Source organism: Stegodyphus dumicola, chromosome X1 (genome assembly GCF_044657685.1).
Source record: "Stegodyphus dumicola isolate Sdum_Otavi_A_Nest chromosome X1, ASM4465768v1".
Taxonomy (NCBI): Eukaryota; Metazoa; Arthropoda; class Arachnida; order Araneae; family Eresidae; genus Stegodyphus; species Stegodyphus dumicola.
Window position 1 is genome coordinate 189,284,991 of NC_140780.1, and position 26,447 is coordinate 189,311,437.

General features: G+C 35.6%; 1 protein-coding gene across 2 annotated transcripts in view; it reads left to right on the forward strand.

The window, feature by feature from the left end:
• Positions 1–1,408: 1,408 nt before the first annotated feature.
• Positions 1,409–26,447, forward strand: part of LOC118187911 (ankyrin repeat and SAM domain-containing protein 1A-like) — a 411,400-nt gene continuing 386,361 nt past the window's right edge. The window contains exon 1 of one of the 2 annotated variants that reach the window (XM_085807269.1): positions 1,409–1,869. In XM_085807269.1, coding sequence (XP_085663395.1) covers positions 1,766–1,869 — 104 coding nt within the window. In that variant the 5' untranslated portion in view covers positions 1,409–1,765. The remainder of the gene's footprint in view (positions 1,870–26,447) is intronic. The other variant, XM_085807270.1, reaches the window with a different exon arrangement.

The following is a 26,447-nucleotide window of genomic DNA, read 5'->3' on the forward strand; positions in this document are numbered from 1 at the left end:
GAGTAGAAAATACTAAAAATTTTATTATTACTAGTAATAATACAAATAAAACTAACAAAATGTACTGAAAATTCTTTTACACCAAACTACAGTCTTTTTTTAAATAAAATATTAATGTATACATACAGTCAGAAAAACTGTTGATTTTAATACAAATAAATATTATTTTTGGATTTATTGCTAGATGATAATAACCTGACTTGAAAACCAACTTACTTAACTCTTTATATCACCACACAAAATTGTAGCCATAACACCTTTAATTTTTTAAAAAAAACAAATGAGGAATTAGCATAAAATAATTATGAAGCATTACTACACTTTTCAGCAACTTCTCGATTAGATGTTCCAGACAGTGGCATAAATAGAACTCTTGGGCCCCTATGCAAAAACATTTCCTGGGCCGCCTCTCCCAATAAATTTAACGTGCTTAAAAATAAAATAACATCAAGGATTCCTGAAGCCAATGTTTTCATGATGATTTTTATCACATCTGGATTAATTGTTAAAAAATAAAAGCACCTTCTTAGGGAACCAGTTAAAAGGTACATGAAGAAAGAATAAAAAGGAAAATATTTTCCCTTAACCAGCTGTTGAAATGCAAATTTGCTTTGGTCTCGGTATTTGACGCCAGATGATTTTAATTATTTAAGACTTTAATTTAGCAAACTTATTAATAATTAGTTATATTATAAACTGACAAACAAAATAATTGATAAATGTACAGAAAAGATATTACATTAATATATAGTACTCTGTGATTCACTCAGTTTACGAACATGATTTATGAAATAATATACAAGCAATAAATAAGAATTTTTATAATGTAAATGATACATTTGTTAAACTTCATAAATAAAACTATTTGAATATATAATTTTTGTAGAAAATATGTATGGTAAAGTTTTTTTCTGTCCTTTTAAAAAAACTTTCGGTACACTCAACTACTTGAATACATTATTTTTATAAAAAAATATGAATGCTAAAGTTTTTTTCTGTTTCCTTTTAATTTTCCTCATCCTGTACTGCTTGCTCTTCATCTCTAATTCCTCCCCGTCTCAATAAGTGTAATTATAACGCTGGTGGTCAAAATTCATCATAAAGACAAAAATCCTTTACTAAAATTTGTGTCTAACCTTCATTTCTGCAAAATTATTTATCAATACTTGAACATCCATTTCAGCTTCAACGCTCAATAGTATTACAAACACATCTTAATCTCGTTTTTCCCCGTGTATTTTCCTTTTCTCCCTAGTACCTATTCCCCACATGATATTTACTTCCGTTGGCATAATAAAATGTCGCCCATATCCTTAAAGCAGCCAAGTTGGCGCAACCAAGGCTGTTCTCCGAACCTTATCCCCGAAGTATTCTAATGTCCTTTTCTCGTTAAGTTTTGAGAACTGAAGTGAGCTCATTTTTGCTCTTTAACAGAACCGACGTTTATGTTTACAGTTAATGTTTGTGAACTAATTTAACGTTGCGATGTAGAGTGAAGTAACGCAGCTGATTATGTTTCTCCTGTGTTTTCTTACTGTGAAACACAAGTTAATATAAAATGGGAATGATGCAGATAGTTTAATTACTCGTTTGATAAAAAATGGCATTTTTAATATTCTCCGTTTTCCGTAATAGTATTCTGCAGACATATTTACAATCCTTTTTCAGTTCGTTGCTGAATTAATCTTTAATTTTTATCAATGCATTGGCAAGGTATAATTTATATCTTTTTAGACATCAGACTATTTAATTACTCGTAATAAAGATGGGTAAAGATCAAGAATTACTAGAGGCTGCTAGATGTGGAAACTTCGCTGTTGTGGAGCGAATTTTGAATCAACGAGCTAAGAAAACTGGGCCCTTGGCCAGGTATGTAATATTTCTGTTGCTGGCAAAGTGGTATGTTGTTAAAAAGTACTGGAAGAAGTGCATTTAGTGTGTAATTTTTTAACCCCCTTTTTCCTTGACTTTGCCCATTATTATGCAGAAGTTTTCTTTGTTCACTAATAACGCAATTTTATGACTCTGAAAAGATTAATACTTCAGTTGTATTTGATAGGAAGAAACGTGGTCTTAAGGAAAAGTATAATTCTTGGAAAAGTCAAGCCTGTTTTGTCAATCCATGGCAGCGAAATGCGTGTGAGTGGTCAACGTTAAGTCGTTTGCAGACGAAATTTTCCAAAGAGTTTTCAAAGCTTAGCGATATGTATCCGTTAGCATTGCCGAGAAGCCAATGTTATTTTGATCACTCCTTTCATATTTATTTCTTGATTTGATAGTCGTATTTTTGGCTAGGTGTAGTGAGGAAATTTATAAATTATTTATTTCAAATGATTAATGCACCTTTTCTTGCAAAAGAGTGGTTGAAGTTTATAGCAGAAAGATTTAACTTTTATTTCCTAAGCTGTTAGAATTTAGGTCAGAAACCACTTTGTTTTGCTGCGTCTTACCTTTATTGCAGCTTTATTTTTGAAGCAGTATTCTACAGACATTTCTTGTGATATTATGAGATATTTCTCTTTACCTCAAAAGAAAATTGAAATGTAACTCAAAAGGTCAAGTCATTTTCAATCCTAGTTTTTTTTTCTTTTTCTTTCATAGTATCATTATATTCAGAACATATTTGGCTTAGGTCTATTTTAATTATAATGTCTATTAGGAGGTAGTCTAATTTGCTCAGTTATATGCTTACAAGGGAAGTATATAACTGAATTTATATAGAATACATATTTCTGTGTGAGCTGCTTCAAATGAAAAAATCTGCATATTTTTTCTGTATATCTTTTTATATCAGCTTATGGTTTTGTTGTTTGATGGAAAATGCAGTTTTCTTAATGCAAAGAAGAACTGTTTCTTTTATTAGGGATAATTTTTGCATATATTTTTATAGGTTATATGTGAATCTCGTACAGGTCAGGTATAGTGGTACATCAGTCAGGTATAGTGGCTGTCAAAACACTTCGAACACGTTAAATTCTGCTGTGAAAAAGATAAATTAGAATATTTTAAATGTATTTTTAGTATATTTTATTGAAAATATTTGTTAGTTTTTCTCTGTATTTTGTTTATTGTACTTGTTGCTGAACTGTGGCTAACTTAATTTAACATTAATGACAAACAAAAACAAAAGTGTGTTTCAAAGCTAAACCAGTCTGTCGAAGTCTTGGATTATAAAAGAGAAGAAAATTCGTGCTAAAGACAGAAAATTTTTTGACTTTAGAAGCGTTTTGTACTTGATTGGCCATTCATTTCCTTTTACTTCGGATGGAATTGACAATTAATAATGTAATGTTTTTGTGACTTCTCCAATAATATTTTTCTTTTCTTCTCCCATCACTTGTTTTAGTTCAGCTTTCGATGAAAGTTTTTGTTTCTGTACTTGTAGCTCTGATTCTTGCAAAGTATGTTCTTTTGGATTTAAAGCTAGATACTGGAGAGGCATTTTGATTACTTAAGGATGATTGTAAAGCAATTGCAGGTATATATATATATATATATATAAAACATATATAATGTTGAAATAGTATAATTTAAAATTATTTACATTATTCGTTGGTTTGTCTCTTTTAAGATGCTCAAATATTTTAAATGATCCATTATAATTTCAACAAAGACAACCAGCTTAATGTACTGAGACATGCAGCCACTTACCTCTCCATTGCCATGTTAGTATTAAGTTTTTGGATTACATTCTTCATCTTTAATTGCCAGACAGTAATATGGTTAAGTGAAGTGATTAAAGCAAAGCAACTTCTGGGCTATCTGCCTGTGGGGAGGCATGCCTATGTAGGACTTTTTAAAGGAAACTGATTTGTTTATGTGTTGCACATTATTAAACCATGAAAATTCCCTTGCAGGCAGCTTATTTATGGACATTTGAACCCAAGTCGAGCTCCCAACATTCAGCAACTTAACCGCTCGTCTGCTAGCGAGCTGCTCGACAGTTACATGACAACTAAATTAAAATCAGCAGTTTGTTTCTGTATTTAAAGATTATCTACGTCTATGATAATGATGTTATTTATCATCGATTTTGCAAATAAGAACCTATATTTTTTCTTTTATTATTGCTTTAAAAAAATTTCATTTAGAATAAACATGGTATCTGGCTGTTGTGATTACTTTTGTGGTAATCGTTGTAGATTTCTAGTTGCCTTTATTACATTAAATTTTCTCACTGTAGTCATCAAGAACTTTCAGCAAACATATTATACAGTAAAAACTGATCTTTATTTCGAGACTTCAAATATGCATGCTACTCCTCAATAGCACAGATCCCGGTTAATCTTTTGGATTATGGTAACTTGGGGGTTTGTTGGCGAAAATTTGGCGACCAACCCTGCTACAGCAACCTGCTAGTTTTGTTTTGGACGCCATTTTGTTTTCACGAAGCAAAGGCATGTTTTTTTTACTCAATATTTTTTCCAACAATCTGCTAGCCGAATTATGCTTATACTAGAACTTTTATGGAACAAAAATGCTTAATCATGACGAAGATTAGGTGCGAAATTGGGAGAAAGTGCAGAATCACCCACTGCTTGCCGCGTTTTTAAGAATTGCACATAATCGGTATCATCTATGTACACATCGACCTATTTTCACTTAAAAAAAACATCTCAGAATTGCACAAAAATGGCATTGCGCACACTCTTGACTTTATCCATGTACACTGCTAAAGTCCTAGCTAGTAACCTTTATTGCCTTACCAAAATGTCGCCAAACTACCTGTTACCATATTCCAAAGATTAGCCTAGATCCCCTTAAATATTTCATCATCCAATGTCGTTCCTTTGAATTGCCATCAAAGGAACTGGAGGGGGACTCTGTGGTTATAGTAATAAGGAGCGTGCCTTTTGCCTCCGTGTGTGTGCCAATAAATACGGCAACTCTCGGTAGAAGCACAGAGAGAGAAGAGAGACCATCTGTTCGCCGAGTAGCATGCATATTTGAAGTCTCGAAATAATGATAAATTTTTACTGTGTAATATGTCTTTTGTCTGACAGCTTTTGATGAATACAGTGAGAACATTTAATATAATATGGGATCTACACCGATTACCACACTTTTGTAACGGTTTCAGAAGAAACAGATGAATCAAAATTTTCATTAAATTTTTTCCTGAAATTCTTCTAAGTGCCTAAGAATATGGTTCATTAGGATAAGCCTGTGACCTTGTCTTTTTGTTTACAACTAGATTTTCTTCCAGGAATCACTTCTTCTTTATAGTAAATTCATTTTTTGAAAAATAATTTTATTAGAAGATTTATTTTGGGAATATGCTATAATTATTTCTTTAACTTCAGTTGACATTTCACTATATCATGTCATGATTTCATGAAATACTCCTTTAGAAACTTTATCTAGAGAACAAATTTTCAACCCAAAAGTCAAACAATATTTATGCTACCACAATTTAAAATTAAAAAGAACACAGCGAACACGTTTTGTAAGTTTTAATTTCTTTGTGGGAAAAATGCCCTAAGATTTTTGTGTATTTTTCACTTCTGGTTATTTTTTTTAAAGTTTTTTAAAAGAGTTATGTATAGTTTTGTAAAGAATATAATAAAGGTATTATTTATGGAAGACACAGGGATAAATATACTATAATTTAGCACATTAATGTGCAATTTTAGCATCAAAATCAAAAGTGCCCCAACGTTTTTAGCCCCTGAATGGTATGACCACCTTTATCGAGTCTTGATATTTTTTGCCATTTGGTGTTCTTGGTGTATCGTTTGCTGTGATTATAATTAAAATATTTTACTTTCTTACTTTCTTTAATAATGTAAAGAATTTCTTTAATGTAATGTCATATTAAGAATAGAAGTTTGTGAAAGTTGAGACTAAAATAAGTATTTATAGATATTTTGTAATAGAATCTGTTTAAATCAGATCATTATGAACAGATCCAAAAAGTCATGCCACTTACAGGATTAAAGGTAATGAATGCATGGTCATTAATTTGGAATAATAAGTATTTTCCATTTTCTTGATGTTGGTCATTGAGAAGGGAAGTTTAAATTTCCAGAGAATGGTATGGCTATTGTAAAAAGTCGTGTTATTTTACAAAGAGTATTTAAATTAAAAATAGAAATTGCTGTTTTTATCCAAATATCATGAAATATCACGTGCAAAATATATTAAATGAAAATTTATTGAAAACAGGAAATATAAAATTGATTAAAAGGAGTGTTTTTAATGAATTATTAGATTTAATTTTTATCCAGAATTAAGTAAGTTACATGAACTCGAACTGTGTGTAACCATGAAAATATTGTGAAAAAGATAATTCTAAATGTTGCTGGTTTGTAATTGTTTTAGTATTTTTCATTCTCTGTGTGTTTTTGATATTTTAAATAAGTTTGGAATTGCAGATGTATATTATTTATTTGATAAAAACATATTTTGATATTGTTTTTACAGTACCGTTCTGTTATCAAGATCGGATTTAGAAATGTGTGGATGTATAGTGTGTGTGTGTATATATATATATATATATATATACGTAAGTATGTGCATATCACATACTTACGTACACATGTGCATACATTCATACATTTCTGAATCTGGCCTGATAACAGGACAGTAGCATTTTTACTGGCAGAGTGATTATTTTTTATTAAATTATAATTTTTAAAAGGCAGAGCTATATGGAATATACCATAAAACTCCCTGTGATAAACCATTTCAAATATATAGTTATTAAATTTATCTATTCAGACGTATTTCGTATTTCAAATCTTTTCCTGTATTGTTTATTGGAATTTTTATATAATTTGAATTTAATCAATAATATGCTTGATATAATCAATAACATTCTGGAGTTGTGAAGCTGTAGGATTCATTTATGCTGGTTCTAGTCTTTTTAAATTATGCATCCTGTCAAATAAGAATCTTGAATGTTTATAATAAACTGATCTGGAAAGAAGTTAGCTCCCATACACAAGAAGGTTAATAACATTAATTAATTTATTATTATTATTCTCTGTTATGCAACATCAGGAGTGTATGTAGTTGCTATAATAAAAACCTTTATATGGTAGAGGAATTTATTATCTATTTTTTGACCTAACATAATCATGAGAAGAAAAAAAAAAAGCTTTTTCCTAAATATTAGTCTTTGACGGTAAGAAACAATATTATACTAGTTTAGTTTGAGTATTTCAAATAATAATATACTAAGAACTAAAGAATATAATTAATAATTATTGAAATTCAAAAGATATTAATTTTCTCGTGTAAGCCCAAAGGTCTGTTTTTCATTGGTTAGCATTAGATAAAAGATGCATCAGTGAAATTCAGTGACTGTAGTGAATTATAATTGAAATAATTTAAGTACAATAATCATTTAAGTGATATTTTAAATGTTATTTTTACATTTAAAAACATATGACAAATAATGCATTATCGTAGAAGTTTGCATGCAAGTTTGCAATTGTCTCTATAAACACTAATGTCATGTATAATATAATTAATGGATAGAAAGTAACTGCTAAACTATAACAGAGACAGGGGTTTAAGAGCTAAGTGCTGTGTAATTCTTGGCTGTTTCTCCAGTCTCTCCTACTTTACCGGTATGGTATTCATTAAACAGACTTTTAAATAGGGAAATTTCAACTAGAAAATAATATCTTATAAATAAAATGTAAAGTGAAATCTGCAATTTTTCAAACTAATAATGTTTTCAAAATCGTAACAAACAACCTTGTATTTAGCGTAGGTATAATGAAACACTCAATCGATTTCGAGGGCAGCTAAAGGTCCCTCCTCATCAGGAGAAAGAAATACATAGAAAGATTCATTATACCTACGCTAAATATAAGGTTGTTTGTTACGATTTTGATTGTCACATTAGCGTGTTTCTCTTCTAGTCTAATAATGTTTTATTAAAAAGTTGAATTTATGATGTAGAGTGATTAGGTTTATTCAGAACAGGAAAGATGAAAAATGTACAGTGTCTTCACCAAGACTCAAACTTCAGACTTTCTGATTGCTAGCCAGATGTGTTTTCCAATTACACCATGAAGGCATGTGGTAAGGATGGAGAAAAATCTTCATTCTAGAGAATGACTGGGAAGGAGGGGCACCCAAACACCAAATCTTGGTAGTGACGAATTTATCATCCACCACCTTTTTGTTTTGGCACCACTGTAGAGTTACTTAAGCTTTTTAAATCAAAGAATGTGAAGATTTAAGAGTTGGGATTTGAACTAAAGATCTCCTGATTGCAGGCCAACATGCATTCAGTTATAACATGAAGGCAAGTTGGATAAAAACTTTACAATGCGATCAAATGTTAATATGATAGACTTGTGTGTGTGTGTGTAGTCAAATGCGAGTGATACAAAGGCACAAAAATATTTTTTTTTTATTATATATAAAGAAATGGGATTATTTGTACATTAACTAATTTGAGATGATGCTTATTTTATAACTAAATATAATCTTAGCTATAGTTCTTTAAACTTTTCAGAAGATCTGGGAAATATGAAGAAAAAGAAATGGTATCTTGTGTAGTTGGTTTATGTGAAGGAAGGTATTAATTGTATGGTAAGAGTAGGGTTAGTAAAAAACAAATGACTTTTGAAACACAAAGAGACACAATGCCTACTCAATGGCACTACAAAAGTAGCAAAAGTAGTGATCACTGCGGCCAGTATATTTAACAGATTAACCGATGTGGAGCGCATCTAATGTTGCAGTGTTTCAGTAAATTTGTTGACATGAGTTAAAAGAATTACCAATATTAGGGTCTAAAGAATTCACAGGAATTGCAGCAATGAATGTTGAGTGTTACACGGTCAGGCTCGAAACATTTCTTTCTATAAATCCTCATTTCTGAAAGTGGTAGTTTTAGCAAAATAAAGCAACATTCAGGGCTTTCATGGCCATCTTTTGGAGGCAGTTTCCAGACTAGGTGGAATTACATTATGAAAACCAGCTACTGTAACTGGCCTGGCCTGCTGACCTGATTTAGCTGTACCTGACTGTTTCATTTGAGGATACATCAAAGTGTATAAATACGCCTGTATCATGATTGAGTTAAAAAAATTTGGGAGTATGTGCACCGAATTCCTCAGATAATGTTTCGCTGTGCAATGATGCCCTTACCTTTTTAATTATAATAATAGTGTTAGAATTATGTATGTGTGTAAATAATTTTAGTGAAATTGTAGTAACTTTTGTATAATGTAACGTGAAATGCTTGACAGAGATGAAGCTCTGACAGAAAAATAAAATTACAGGGGCAGATCTATTTCACATTGAGGTAAATGACTATCTAGCTAAATTGGCGAGGGATTTTTATGGCTAAACTTGGCGAGGAATAGTCGAAAGTCGCCAAACTTGGCAATCATTTTGTTACATTTTGGTCCAGCCCTTGTATTACTATAATTGATTCTTATATGTAACTGCAACCTTTCGAGAAATGGAAGGTGTTAGAGATTTCTCGGCGGCCGGAGGAAAACTATATATAAGCAAGGAGAGACCGTCATCTCTAGTATGAGTTTAATCTCATTCCAGTCCATTAGGTTTGATCTTTCAAACCTGGGAGAAAATATTCTCCTCTCTTTCACATTTGTTAAATTTTCTCTTCTGAGAATCTCACTTGATGTATTTTTATGTGAAGTGCCTTTAGGGCAACATTTTTATTGAGCCGAAGACATTGCGAAATTGGCAATATCGCAACGTAAATGTTACCGATGCCTAACAATAGTTCTTTTTTTTAGTTCAGAGTTTACTTCACAGTACATATATATATATATATATAATAATAATTTATTTACTAAAGAAATATTGATTATATTATCTCCTAAGATTAATTTTAGTAGAATTATCTAAAAAGAGTGAATCCATAGTTAGTAAGTTTCATTCCGAAAATTGTTTTAAAGTAACTTGAATGTAAATTGTTAAAAATGTTTAACAAGGACTTGAATTTAATCATTAATAACAAAATTTCAATTGTAAAAAGAAATTAAATTAAAAGCAAGTAATCATTGTCATTGATCTGAAATTAGTTGACTTTTCAAGGGGAACAAACCAACTCCCGTTCAATGAAGAATAATTAAGAAATAAATACGAATGTGTTTCGTCTGTGACGTTCCGACAGATACTTCAACTTCTATTCATGAGATGGCGCCACGTGTAAAATCCAGTTCTTAATCGGAGCAGCAAAGCGACGTCATTACTCACTGACTTCTCGTGAGACAATTGTACGCGACGGTAGCATGAACTGTGTTCCGAGCTCTGCGTTGATCTCTGCAATGTAATTTAAATTGTAATTTAGTACTTAATATATTCTTTTGTTATAGGAGATTGTCTACTCTTATTTTCTTTAATTATATCATGCATTAAGCACACGACCACCAAAAGTGGTGACCTTTTGACTGAGCACGCTACTGACAATGGATTTTCAACGACCCTAAGCCACGTGCATCTAAGGCATTCTGAAGAACTGACTAAAAATAACAACGAATATGGACATTAAATGTATGCTACAACGTACCCCTTCAATTATTTCTAGAAGTATTGATGTATATTGCTTGTGTTTTTTTCATATCATCGCAAGGAGCTTCAGCAAATCATCAATCTGATCTGTTCCGTTCCGCTGACTTCGCCAGTCGTGCAATAATTCTTTGATCATTCAACTTTTGTGACAAATGTGATGCAATAGTGATTTTCGTTAAACGTTCTACATCAGTAATTTTTCTGCAACGTGCTACGGCAAAATTTTTCCCTCAGTGTTCGAAAGTAGTGAATTTTTTCTCATGTGCTACAGGAGTGATTTCCTTTTTTCCTTCGAAAGTGCCTTAGCAGTGTGAAGTGGTGATTTTGTGTGTGCGCAATACAAAATGAACGCATCATTTTTTTTTCTCAAATAGTCGTTTCTTTTCAAATGCATTTCGGTAAAATATTATTTGTGTGTGTAATTGCTGACCCTGTCTTATTTGTGTGTGTATCGTTACGTAAATTTTTTCTGCATGGTTAAAATATTTTATCATGGTAAAATATCAATAGTGTATCCTCATGCTACAATATTTGTGCTGTTAAGTCTTTATTAATTAAAGTGAAAATTATCTATCAGTATGCCCGACGATATTCCACCAGAGCCACAAATCACACGCGTCGCTGTGAAGCCACCGCCTTTCTGGAAAAATAATACTTCATTGTGGTTCGCTCAGATCGCAGCACAATTTTCTATCGCTCGCATTAGTGAGGATTCTACAAAATTCAACCATGTAGTTGCAGCAATTGAGTCTGATATTCTGAATTCAGTGCATGACTTAATTCTCAAACCACCTGATTGTGATAAATACTCCAAACTGAAACAGCGGCTCATTGAAATCTATTCAGAAAGTGAATCTTCAAAAATACGTACTTTACTACAAGGACTTGAACTTGGAGATCAGCGACCTTCATACTTGCTGTCACGAATGCGTTGATCTGGCAGGAAGCCATTTTAGTGGCGACTTGTTGAAGTCACTATGGCTTTCGCGTCTCCCTAATAACATACAAATAATTCTTGCTGCTTCCAATGAAGATCTAACCCGTTTAGCAGCAATGGCTGACAAAATTAATGAACTTGTCACTCCAGCTTATGTCAGTGCTGCTAATGCTGCACCTTCCAGTTCATCCCTCGAACAACAAGTGGCTGAATTGACCAAAAAAGTATCCGAACTCTCTACAAGTCTTCATGCTTCACGGAGATACAATCGATCAAATCAGGGCCCACGTAATAAATTTCGTGCCCGAAGCAGGAGTCGATCTCGTCACAATACTCGAACGCAGTACAAAGAACCCACAAGTGGCATATGTTTTTATCATATGAATTTTGGCGCTCAAGCTCGCAAGTGTGCCCCTCCATGCACTTTTGAACAAGCGGGAAACTAAATGGGCGGTCTTCTGCTGGCCAACAGAATGTCTGCCACATCGACAGAATAGTACTGGTTGATCGTTCAACTCAGTTATGTTTTCTAGTAGATACTGGAGCTGACATATCAGTGCTCCCGAGAACTAAAACAAATGCTCGCCAACTTAATAAACTTGTACTGTATGCAGCCAATGGTACCCAAATTGCAACCTACGGCACCAAACTATTGACACTTGATTTAAACTTGCGCCGGACTTTCAACTGGCCTTTTATTATTGCGGATGTAACTCAAGCAATTATTGGTGTCGACTTCTTGACACATTTCCACCTTCTAGTGGATGTCAAGAATAATTGCTTAATTGATGCTACAACTCAGCTGACATCACAGGGCCAAGCTTCTCACATATCGAACGTACCTACCAACATAAGTGTTGTATCGGGCAGCACATGGTTCCATCGGCTATTAGCAGAATTCCCTGACATTTTAAACCCATCCAAATCAGGGCAGCATACTCATCAGCCAGAAGTGTATCATCACATTGAAACACATGGCCCACCTACATTTTCCAAGCCTCGTCGTCTTTCTCCAGAGATGCTAAAAGCTGCTCGCAAAGAATTTGAATTCATGCTAGCACATGGAACCATTCGCCCATCTAAAAGTCCATGGGCCAGTCCACTTCACATGGTTAAAAAGTCTAATGGTGACTGGCGGCCTTGTGGAGATTATCGTCGACTTAATGCCGTCACAGTCCCTGACAGATATCCAGTCTCACATATCCAAGACTGTACCCATCTTTTTCATGGAACAAACATATTTTCTACCCTCGATCTTGCCAGAGCATATCATCAGATCCCAGTGAATGCTGAAGATGTGCCCAAGACCGCAGTGACTACACCATTTGGTCTCTTTGAGTACTTATATATGCCATTTGGCCTTCGCAATGCTGGCCAAACATTTCAGCGTTTCATACACCAAGTACTGTCTGGCCTCGATTTCTGCATCCCATATTTTGATGATATCCTGGTTGCATTTACGGATGCGGAAGAACATTTTCAACATCTGCGTCAGATTTTCACTCGTCTTAAAGATGATGGATTAAAACTAAATCCATCCAAATGTGTACTTGGTCAACCCTCATTTTCCTTTCTTGGATGTCTTATCACCCAGAATGGAGTCAAACCTTTACCGGAAAGAGTCAAAGCAATTAACGACCTACCTCAGCCCAAAACCATCTCTGAACTGAAACGTTTTCTAGCAATGTTAAATTTCTACCGACGCTTTCTACCAAATGCCGCAAAAACACAAGCCTGCCTACATGAGTTTCTGAAGAATAGAAAAAAAAAAAAAAAAAAAAAAAAAAAAAAAAAAAAAACGATCAACGAGCTGTCCCTTGGACTGAATCTGCATCTGCAGCATTCGTGCAATGCAAACACGATCTGGCAAATGCAGCCACACTTTCTTATCACTCACCTAGTGATCAGCTCTCTATGATGGTAGATGCATCTGACACGGCCATAGGAGCAGTGCTTCAAGCCCATACCACTAAAGGACTTTCCCCAATGGCATTCTTCTCCAGAAAACTTACTACTGCAGAAAGGAAATACAGCACATATGACAGGGAGCTACTTGCTGTGTACTGTGCTGTTAAATACTTCCTGCACAACTTGGAAGGACACGATTTCATCATTTTCACCGATCATCGACCATTAACTTTCGCTTTTAGAAAAAACTCTGACTCATGTTCTCCTCGTCAGCTTCGACATCTGGATTTCATCGCCCAGTTTAGTACAGATATCAGATATGTCTCTGGTACTGATAATTGTGTCGCTGATGCCTTGTCTCGGGTAAACAATATCAACCTCACTACCCCAGATTTCTCTGAAATTGCAAAAGCTCAATTGCATGATGAGGAACTCAAGAACCTAATCTCAAATCCACAAACCTCCCTTCAGTTACAACCGCTGCACATTGATCCAACGCTTAAAATTTACTGTGACATAGAGAACAATAGAATACGTCCCTATATTCCTGTCAATTTTAGACGTGAAGTGTTTAATGCCTTGCACAATTTGGCACATCCTGGAATCCGTGCCATCAAAAAGCTGATTGCAGACAGATTTGTCTGGCCAGCAATGAATCAAGACATCACAGAATGGACTCGTTCATGTATTCGATCACACTCACAGCCCCATTCAACAATTTAACCTTCCAGCAAGACGCTTTGATCATGTGCACTTAGACTTGGTTGGCCCATTGCCTCCTTCAAATGGTTACACTTACCTCCTCACTTGTATTGATCGGTACACAAGATGGCCTGAAGCCATTCCTATTGAAAATATATCCGCTGAAACTGTAGCTCGAGCATTCATCTCCCAGTGGCTTTCAAGATTTGGCATGCCTACCACCATCACTACGGACCAAGGCCGACAATTTCAATGTCACTTGTTCGCATCCCTCACCTCTCTTGGCATTCGCCATATTCGCACAACACCATACCATCCATCTGGAATTGGAATGGTGGAACGCTTTCACCGATCTCTCAAACAAGGTCTGAAGTGCCACAGTAGCACACACTGGACAGAAGCCTTACCCCTAGTCTTGCTTGGTCTTCGCACAGCATTCAAAGAAGACATTGGTAGCACTTGTGCTAAAATGTTATATGGTGCAACCCTCCGTCTGCCAGGTGAATTCTTTCACCCAGAATCTACTCCAGTTATCGACCCTCCAACATTCCTTCAACGTTTACGTGAGACCATGAGCAATATCTCGCCAACCCCAGCATCTTCGCATAACCAGCCAAGCTATTTTGTACATCCTGCGCTTGAGACATCTTCGCACGTATTCGTGCGGAACGATGCAATTAAGCCAACTTTAACACCTTCATATGATGGTCCATTCAAAGTTGTCAAACGAACACCGAAACATTTCACCATCATCTGCAATGGCAAACAATCAGTGATTGGAATCGATCGTCTCAAACCAGCATTTCTAATGCAAGATCCAACAACTTCCTCATCAACATCACTCCCGGAAGAAAGTTTACATCCCGTTAAAGAGCAACCTAAAACTACCAGATCTGGAAGAAAGGTTAAATTTAACCCAAAGTACTTATAACGTACCGATGGTACTTGGGGGGGAGTACTGTGGTGTTCCGACAGATACTTCAACTTCTATTCATGAGATGGCGCCACGTGTAAAATCCAGTTCTTAATCGGAGCAGCAAAGCGACGTCATTACTCACTCAGACTTCTCGTGAGACAATTGTACGCGACGGTAGCATGAACTGTGTTCCGAGCTCTGCGTTGATCTCTGCAATGTAATTTAAATTGTAATTTAGTACTTAATATATTCTTTTGTTATAGGAGATTGTCTACTCTTATTTTCTTTAATTATATCATGCATTAAGCACACGACCACCAAATGTCGTTTACTCAAGTAATAAGGCGATGCCAAACTGGCAATTTAAGTTAGGCCAAATATTTCCGTAAAGGCTCAGGTGCTGGGCATTTCAACAGGCTCCTAGGCTGGGAAAGCCACATTCTGTGTGTAGCATCGTGGGGGATAGCGTATCTTTTTTGTCATATCATAGTAAAGTTCATAACTCAGAGAAAACTTCTCGTGATAAGCAATGAATGTCGTCATAAGCAATGAATGTGATAAGCAATGAGTGAGCCTTCCGTATGTACAGTTCTAAGAGTCAGTCGAATCATAAGCTGGAGTAAATGGCAATATTGTAGAAAAAAGCATAAAATAAATTGGTGAGCGATTTTTATTTTTTTAGGTCACATGCTATTGAAGGTATCAAGAACCAATGCAGAGCACCAAATAACTCATTTTGATTAAGCATTTTCGCTAATTCAATTTTGAGTGAAAAGCAATTTATGCAGTAAAATTGATAAATTACTTGATTAATTGTCCCCCGACACCCTCGTGTTTATGCATTTTAATTCAAAACTATTTGTAAAAAATTAAACATTGGAAATTGGCATTATGAAATAGAACTCAAAGTAATTGAAATAAACATTAGAAAATTACGAAATATAAGAAATATAATGCAATCTTTGCAAAAACAAATAAAAAAATAGAAATTGAAATTTAAAATATATATAATAAGAAAAGGGAATGTACATGAAGATATAAGAAGACAGAAAAAGCATTAACTAACTTACGTTCTTTCTAGTGGGAAGTGGGCAAAGTGTTTTCTTCGCGTCTTACTCTGAAGGGTTGTGTGTTCGAAATTTTTTATCGGCAGCGGGGGCTTTGAATTATTTCAGGCGGCGAAACTTGTGTGAAGTAATTTATGGGAGAGGAAGTGACTAGGAATGCTTGAGGGACGTATGTTGTGGAGTTCTTATGTGAGTGAAACCGTCTGTTAAAATTTTGAATATACTACTGAATGGAAATTAATTAATTTCTGGCTAATTGTCGTGTCGTAACGAGGAAGAAATTAAGAAAAGCTCTTTGACAGTGAAAATTCCTTTTTTTCCTTTTCTTAATTTTATCCTCGTGTTAACGGAAGTGGAAAATAAGAGAGGACAGTAAAGTTTTAAAATAAAATAAACGTTAGTAAAACTTAAGATCCTTATAAGCTAACTGTCCTTGGCCGTATAGTACGTTCCTGCTGCTATTCGCCGGTTAATTTAATTAAGGGCCAACTAAGTTAGATAATTTTCTCCAGTTTCAGCGAAGTTCAATTTAGCAATAGATTAGTTTCTTGTTTTCTTATCTTTAATTAAAACCCAAAAGGAAGCTTTTTTGTAAGCCCGAGGAAAGGGCCATCTGTACTTTGAGATGATAAAGGGTGAGTTTAACCCTTCTCTGAACTTTGTCGTTTACATACTTGGACTCAACGATAAGTCGTTACATAGTTCAACTAGGTTTCTACTAAGTCAAGCATAAATGAAGTAGTTAGAAACTTTACAACTTCATTCATAGAAGAAGAGGAAGAATGCTAGGTGTCAAGAGAAATCACCTAGCATTGTATTTTTTAATATGGAAATGACTTGCTATGAATTCTGGAGATACAGCATTGTATGAGATCTTTATTGCAGTGACCTGACCGGTAGCCTACCGCTTTTTACACAGAACTTTGTAAAGGTTAGGACTTTTCAACCAAGAATTGGCTGCGCGTTGTAAGACAATTTTTTGAACAAAAAGAGTGTGTACCTCAAGGCTGTGTCGCCATCGTTATTCCTTTCAGCTTGAAAATAATCTGTGCACTAAAAGAATGTTCCTTTACAGTTTCAGGATCATTATACTTTGATGACATTATGACATTTTATCTGTGTTTAACTAACAGTTAGAAGTTTAAATTGCATCTTTCATTTATGTCCTGTTTTGTCAAGTACCCGCTCAGTCCAAAAAATAATGCTGATTTGATTGGCAAACTGCATTGTTTAAATTGAGACGAAGAATCGTTATATCATGATATGCAGTGGAAAGACGTTTGCCTGTGTAACGGCTCTCGCATTTGCTTTGCATCCAGAAAACCACTGCTCTAATTAGACACGTAAGATCTAGTTTTCTTAGCAATTATTTAACTAGATCTACGTAAGTGTTGATCCATGCGAATTCTCGCACAGGCTTGGAGATGAACATAAATTTTGTGTTTGTGATGAACATAACGAGGGGAAGGGTGTAAAATACCCTTCCCCTCGTTATGTTCATCACAAACACAAAATATTTAACAGATGGCACGGACTGAAGTGCTTACAAAAACACCGACCACTTGCGGTGAGAACTTAAGAGATAATGCAACATTAAATTTGAAGGTTAAGAGTCTTGCGAGACTACGTAATTCAATTTAAGCTAACAGATTGACTCAAAAACCTACACCGGCATGACAATAACGTGTAGCTGCTATTAAGGTTAACAGCTGTTAGAAACTAACAACGAGTCCTCGCAATAGCTCTGTCTAACCTTTTCGCTCCAGCAGTTTAATTTACTCTCGTTTACCCTAACTCATTTATATCCTGGCGAAGAAATGCGAGAGGAATAAGAGAACCCAGGAAAGGATCGCAAAATAAAATAACTATTTATAAAACTAAACATAAAATCCTATACAGTGGAACCTTGTGATACGAGCATCTTTAAATACGAGAAATTCGAGATACAAGGAAAAGATGAGCGAAAAATTCGTCTCTAAATACGAGCGCATTGACTCGAGTAACGAGCAACGAGCCATGCTGTTGGTATGCATGGTGTGTTTCCCGATCCGGCTCGAAGCGGAGAATCCCCTTGTCATATTACTCAGTGTGCTTTGATCTACATGTTTGTGCGCTTGTGGGTTAATTGATTTTAGTTCAAAGGGGCGATTTGGCCATAAGGACTATTAATTTCGTTTTGGCATTTTGCGTTGATTCACTATAAATGTCGGTTCACTTTTCAAATTGTTGCCGCCAAATATTAGAGCCTTGTAATATAAAGTCTGAAAAAAAGTCTGCATTTAATATATTCACATATATTTTAAAGGTTTTATACAGTTTGATATATTTTTATTTAATATCATATGGGGGAACGGTTGCTTGTCACATTCTTTCCAGATTTTAAATCTCTCCCCTGCTGTCCAGCCAAGTGTGTTCATGTAAAACATGTTCTACACTTCCCTCTAACCGCCATCATACATGTTAAAATTTAGATATACGAGACCTCAGAATTACACCCTATATTCAGTTCTCAGCATTGAGGTGCTAATTCTAGTGAAAAATTATCTTAGTATTGACTGGAGAGCCTAACATTAATTTTCATACATTCTCAAGCTAGTTTTTACTTTTAACGTATATTATATTGTTAGCTTGACCTAACTGTTTCATCCATACAGATTTATTTCCGTTTACAAGCCTGCAAAAATACTTTTAGCTTTAACACATATTTCACAAAAGCTTTTACATTTTTACTTATTTATTTGAATTTCTTGAAAACAATTAATTGCTTGCTACAAAAATTTTTCAATTAAAGAGTAACGAAGTTGCTTCACTTAATTCAAAACATGCTAACATTTCCTAAACTCAGTCTCTGAGACTAAAAGTGAATATCTCGTTCTTGTTTTAACTTAAACATATACAGTTAGAAAAATTATTAAAGCTTCTTACTCAATACAAAAATAAAATTGCCGCAACAACTAAATGAAAATTTCCAGCAAACTTCGTACTTAGAATTAAAATAAAATACAGTGATTTCCACTTATCTTTTGTTTGTTGAAGTCTGCCATCCTTTTTTCTATGAACTACTCTTAAGAGGGAAATTCGCTGATTTGGTAGGCTCTTATTCTTTGGCGTGGTTTACCACTTCCCTCCTTGTCCATCAGATCTTTTCGTTTGTATGCCGCTCTTTTTTTTCCCAAGCCACCTTCTGGCGTTGACTGTTGCTTGTAGTTGCTGGACACTTCTAGGGTCTGGACATCGACTTTTCTTCTGTGCTGGAGCTGCTGCCCTGGGTCATCGGAGGATTCCGCTGCTTCCGAAACAGTTTCTTGCGCTGGGCAAGTTGTTGGCTACTTCCATCGTGGAATTTGCTGTACTGTCCGTTCGATGCCCTTTTTGGCAATTTGCAGTCTGGATCGCAGGTTCCCTTCTGGCATTGTGTTTCATCTACGAGATACGGCGCTCGCCGTATCTCGTAGATGGTTCCCTTCTGCTTTCGCTTCTCGTCTACTTGCTCCTCTTTCGTGCAGGCTCCGGCCTGTTTGTGCTGTTTCCTTTAGCCTCCTCATACCTTGTCTTTTTGACTTCTGTTTTCCCCACTCTGGCCTTCTTTCTTTTCTTTTCTGGAATCATCTTCTTTGACGTAGAAGGCGGATCTTCTTTGGCGTTGTTGCTTCTTTTCTGCCAAAAATTGATTGCTGTAAAATATCTTTGAACATTTGTATATCAGTGCGGTCTAATATATTTTCACTTAGTCCACGTTCGCAGTAATGTTCTCTTATTTTTTTCCCTTTTATGTAACTTACGATATCACAGAGTCTTTGTATAATTAATGGCCCTTGAAATTTTGGACAGAATTTAGCAACTTCTTCTTGTAGGATGCAAGACAACAAATGTTGTTTTATCTTAAGAACTTTGTCCCCGATTTTAAAGTCGAAATCTATTCTTTTCCGGTCGTAGTATAGTTTCTGTTTTGCTCATGTAATATGAGGATTTTTTACTTTCTCATTAATCATTTTCTGAATGTCTGTTAATTTAAATTCTGCCTCTTTTTTCTGCACACACACACAAAAAGTTCAAGGGTAAATTATTTTCCTCCCTTAAAATAGTTCTTATGGTGTTTTTCAGCTACTGTTGTGTTTGGCTAATCCTAGGGCAAAAGCCATTCGTTGACGCAGTCATCCCAGCGTCGGTGGTAAGTTTCTACATAGCTGCGAATAATTTCAACTATATTCCTGTTTACGCGCTCTGAAATATTTAATTGTGCCGGTACAACTCTAATATACGCCCTAATTTCACCAAATGTGGCGATATGTGTTCTGCACTGGTTTTTGGCGCGATTGCGTGTTCTATGGCAATCCTGTTGACGTTGAAAAATCTTTCGCTGGAGCTCGTTGGTTCGCCTCTGTGTCTGAGAAGATGGGAGGGAAAGATAAAATAGTAGTTGTTGAATTGAATTTCGGCAAAAGGAAATATGATTGTGGCTATTCTGTTGAGGGGTAGCGGGTATTTGGAACTGTGGAAAGAGGGTCTGGGAGATTATTTTTAATGGCAGTGCATGATAGAAGTAGGGATTTGTAATTTTATTTATTTGTGAACCATAGTATAAATTTTCTGGATAGTGTGTCTGGCTGTCATGTAAATACGATATTGATTACGTGGCGGCATGTTAAAGGCGGTAGGAAATTTATATTTCTGCTATTCGAAAACGCATTAATTCATGGTAAGTGCATTTTATTTTATCCTTGTTCTTATTTTGTAGAATGTTATGTTCATTGGTTCTTTAGTATGGATTTCTGTCGTTATTGTTGTTTTTTAAATTTTTTGAAATTTATTTTAGTTTATTTTGTTGTTTAGTGTCTAGACTGTACAATTCGTAGATGTTTTTTAAAGTTGAAACAGAACGCTGTGTACATGGTATTATTTGAAATTTATTGTTGTTATGTTATTTTATTAAAGCGAGGAGTGCGTAGATCGTAGATTCCTTCCTTGCCTAAATTGTGCAATTCGTAGAATTTTTTTTTAAGTTTAAGCAGGATGCTGTGTACATGGTATTTGAAATTTATTGTTGTTATGTTAATTTATTAAAGCGAGGTCTGCGTAGTTTGTAGATTCGTTCGTTGCCTACATTGTGCAATTCGTAGATTTTTTTTTAAGTTAAAACATGTCGCTGTGTACATGGATTCTTGTCAAATATTTTTGGTTAGAAACTTTCCGTTTTTGCTATCTAAATTTTTTGTTTTTGTTTCGGATTTTTAGCTAAATTGTGTGTTAAAAATGTAGTTTTTGCATGTGCGAAAACCGCGTTTTTGGTGACATTTTAGGCTAAAAGTTCAAAATGTAGACAAAAAATTTAGATAGTAATATGGCAGCGTAAAGTTTCTCGCCAAATATTTTTGGCGAGAAATTTGGCGACTTGAGGGCGCATATCAGAGTAGTTCCATTGTGCCCGATAAGGAACCATATTTAAATGGTGTATGCCAAGCCCTGCACATAGATTTTCGAAAATTTGACTAATAAACTGGTGGCCGTTGTCTTATATAACTCTAAGTGGTGCACCATATTTTAATATATATTTATTTAGATACAATTTTACAAAGAATTAGATACAATTTTAGCTGAATCTCTTTTAAGGGGAACTGTTTCTACCCACTTCGAAAAATGATCGACAATAATAGGCAAATATCTCTTTTTGTTACTTTCACTTCTTGGTATGGACCTAACAAATATATTCCTATTAAAACATTTGGAAAAGTATCTCTTATGCTATTTAGGTACCCGGCCTGGTTATGATTCACATCGTTAACTAATTGACTTGTATGGCAGGATTTTTTTTTTTTGGAATTGCGAAAACAAATTTTTGAAATTGCGAAAAAAAAAAAAAAAAAAAAAAAATAGACTCCCTCGCTTTCTGTCTGTACCGTTTTTATGCGCCAAGATATACTGCAGTAGGTGTTATTCTTGCAAAATAATAAAGCGTAAACTGACAGAGATGACTGGTATTAATTCACTATTCTCATTTGCTGTTAGCATAAAATAAGAGATCATCGATTATCTCATAATTTGCTGCTCTGTTTCTAATGTCACTTATAATCCGTATGTTCAAAATTTTCTGGATCGTTTAAATATGCATACATATGACAAAATTCTGGATCAGTTTGTAATTCGGCAATGATAGTTTCATAAGAGTCCAAGATTTTCGACATTAACATAGAACATTTTATATCCTTGGCTTCGTCTAATTTTATCCGTGATAAGGCATCGGCCATAACATTATCTTTTCCGGGCGTATGTTTAATTATTAAGTTGTATTCTTATAGTTTTAAGGCCTATCTAATTAATCTGGGGGACAAATTTTTGCTGGAGTATAATCGACCCATAGTAGCATGATCCGGATTATATAGTCTCCCGTGCCTTGTCGAAGTATACTTTAAACTTCTGCACCGCTAAATGTACAGCCAACGTTTTCCTTTCTGTAGGCGTGTAATTACGCTGTGTTTGGTCGAGAGTTTTGCTAAAATAGGCGACACTCTGTATCAAAACAGCGTCTACAGCATAATCTGAGGCATCCGCTAAAATTTAAAGATTTTCACCCCTTCAGGAAATTTAAAAACCGTCGCTTGTATTAACGCAGTTTTTAGCTTTTCAAACGCTGCATTAGCTTCAGCTGACCAAGAAAACCGTGCTTTCTTTCTTTTTAATTTTAACAGCCATTTGGCTTTCTGTGCAAATTTCTTTATAAATGTTTAAAGGTAAGAACACATGCCCCAAAATGAGGCTAATTTCCTCGCTGAGTTTGGTGGCGGGTAGTTTTTTATTGCAATTATTTTGGAATCGTCAGTTTGTATGCCCCTTTAAGAAATTTTATTGCCTAGGTACCTAAGCTCATTTGTCGCAAATTTACATTTAACCGCATTCACTTTTAAACCTGCTTCTCTTAATAATGGAAAAACTTCATTTAAGTTTTTAATATGGTCATCCATATTTTTACTAGGTACTATTTTGTGGTCGAGTAAGTAAAAGTTGATTTTTCGTGTACAGGTCTTAAAATATTATTTATTGAGCGCTGGAAGGTCACCAGGGCTCTATGTAACCCGAAAGGCATAAGTGCCGGATTTTGTTATGAATGCGGTTTTTTTTTAACATCCTTGGGTTTCATAGCTGTTTGAAAATACCCTGAGGTAAGATCTAACGTGGTCATGTATTTAGTGCATTTTATCTACCGTATAATTTTTTCGATTATACGCAGTGGAGAAACGGTGTGTTTCGTTAAACTATTTAGCTTCCTATAGTCCATAGCAAATCGCCAAACTTTGAAATTTGTTGGAGGCAAAGCAAATCATTCTTTTTCATCATAACACTACTGGACTAGCATACGGACTGCTGTTGGGAATAATTATTTTATATTTTAAAATGCCTTCTATATGGTTTTCAATTGTGTCTCCTTTTTTTTTTTTTTTTTTACTTTATCATATCTATACGGTATTGGGCCCACCAGTGGCCGAGCGGTAAAGTCGCTGAACATTGGTAGTTCGGTCCGAGGTTCGAATCCCGCGAGCGGGCTGTCTGCATGGGTGTTTTCGTGATTTTCCTCTTGTGTTACGTTTATACGACCCAGTTTCTCTTAGAAAGTCCTCCACGAAGGCGCCCACCAGCGGCTGAGCGGTAAAGTCGCTGAACACTGGTAGTTCGGTCCGAGGTTCGAATCCCGCGAACGGGCTGGCGAATGGGTGTTTTCGTGGTTTTCCCCATGTGTAACGAGTCAGTTTCCCTTAGAAAGTCCTCCACGAAGGCATCCCTCCCCTTAGGCAGATAGCCCTCGAGGCTTTGCCGTAATTAAATAACTTAACCTATACAGTTTTGTTCTACAGTAGCCGTTGTTCTTTAATTCAATTTCTAGCTGCACAATTTGCGTGATTCCATGTTTATCAGAAAGTTTTCTTACCAAGTCTTCTATTTTTTCCTTGTCTTCAGGCTGCATATGGCTAAGTTCCAAAACCGATTGTAGTACTGCTTCCTCAGCTTGGCTTGCTTTTGAAGCTTGAGTGTTTCTTCCTGAAAATGTATTTCCGCTCCGGCTGCTGTTAAGAAAGCCATCTCTAAAATGATTGAGGACTGCAAATTTCTGACCATGAAGAATATCGCTTTTTGAGACTCATTTTTAACTTTAACATTGAAAGTGGTATATGTAAGATATACCCGTCTCTTATGCGGCGATAACTTTGGCATTCTCTACATTAAATAATCGAAATCTTTTAAGATTTTTTTCAAAAAAAAAAAAAAAAAAAAAAAAAAAAAAAAAACTGTTCAGAAATAAAATTTTCTTGAGGCTCTGTGTCTAAAAAGGCCTCTGTTGGCACATTATTTAGCAAAATTTGAATGATCATCAAAGCCAAATATTTTATAACCGCAGTGCTTAGAGGGATTTCTATACGAACGGGGTAACCGCACTCTCCTTCTGTTAGCAGCCCGGATTTAGTTTAACTATTTCTTTTTCGAGCTTCTAACTTTGCTCATTGACCAAGCTGAATGCTTTACAAAGGCGGTTTTGAATCTTTCAAGCGTATGCGTCTCACTGCTTATTTCTCCTAGTAAAAATTTACCGATCACTTTAAACCAGCTTAAAGCCTGCCCTCGTAGAGCGGTAGTTGCTATTCTTATTCCTTGTACTTCTGTGACCCGGACAGCAAAAAGTGGTTGTCAAGCTATTCCAAAAAAACCGTGACTGATCTTCTCCATCGAATGTTATAGCAGTTTCATGGAGATCCGCATTTTATCCACTAAGAAGCTAAACTCTCCCATAGGGTTTACTGTAGCCGGTAGAATCTGCGACGTTGGAGGGCAGCGAGAAGGGGGCGCCAAATGTAGGATTTAGTCTGTTTAGTTTGTAGAGACATTAGGATTTTTATGGAAGCAGGCAAGATGAAAAATTCGCAAACGCCTTCGCCGGGAATCGAACCACGGACATCTGGAATACCGGCCCAGCGTGCAGAACCACTACACCACATAGGCATGCTAGGTAGGCGGGAGAAATACCTTATATACTCCCCCTTTTAAAGGGCGACTGGTGTATTTAGGGGACCCAATTGCCAAATCCTGGGTGAGGAGAAGCATCATCCAACACCCTTTTAGTTCGGGCGCCACTGTAGAGACATTAGGTATTTTTTTAGAAGCAGGCAAGATAAAATTTAGCAATCGCCTTCGCCGAGAATCGAACCACGGACCTCTAAAATACCGGCCCAGCGTGCAGAACGACTACAACACGAAGGCACGCTAGGAAGGCGGGAGAAATACTTATAAGCTGTCAGAAAATGTGACTAGATCTACCTAAGTGTTAATCTTTGCGAATTCTCGCAGAGGTTTGAAAATCAACTCAGCCTGGGAAGGGTGTGAAAGACCCTTTTATTGAGCGCAATATAATTTACAGACGGCAAGGACTTACGTGCTTACAAACACCGACCATTTGCGGTGAGAACTTAAAAGGTACGTAATACTGAATTAAAGGTAGGAGTAGTACAAGACTGCGCAATTCAATTTAAAGCTAACAGGTTGACTCAGAACCTACACCGATAGAATAGTAATTTGGCGGCAATAATGCATAGCCGATATTTAAGGTAAACAGCTGGAAGAATTAACAACGTGCGCTCACAGTAGCGAAAACACGCTTTATTACTCTTGTTCAACTTAACTCATTTACATCCTGGCGAGGAAATAAGAGAAAGAGGGGGAATAACAGAATACAGAATAGGCTTATAAAATTAATATAACTTTTACTAAAAAAGTATCTGATTGTAACGAAAGTTTTCTGCCAAAAAAGTTCTTAATAAAGTTCGAAAAAAACACGAAAGCAGTATCTTTAGTGCGTGTAGTAATCACCACCCAATTGTACGATTTTCTGCCAATATTTTTGGTAGTTTCTCAAAGCCTTCGGCCCAGTAACTTGGTGGCTGCAAATCCAAAAACAGATCTACCTCATTTCGGACGTCCTGTGCAGAATGGAAGATAGCATCAGCAAGATGTAGCTGCAGGTGTGGAAAATGATTGAAGTCCGAAGGAGCGATGTCGAGGTTGTATGATGGGTGTGGCAAAAGTTCCCGTTCGAGTTCGTACAGAGTCCAATCGGTGAATTCAGACACATGTGGTCTTTCATTATCTTGATGGAACATTAATGTTTTGCGCCGGAACTCAGTTCAAAGTTTTTCTTTGATAGCAACTTTAACACGAACTAGCATCTCGCTGTACACCTTACTGTCTAGGGTTTTACTTTTTCCAGTCACTCTTTTGTGGATAATACCACGGCAATCCCACCAGATACAAAGCATGAACACAGAAGGCGGGGCCAAAGGGAACGTCATCACACTAGGAGGCGTGGTCACGAGTGGAGTTGAGGTGTTCGTAGACTTCTGATTGAGTTGTAGACCTCCTGCTTTTCATT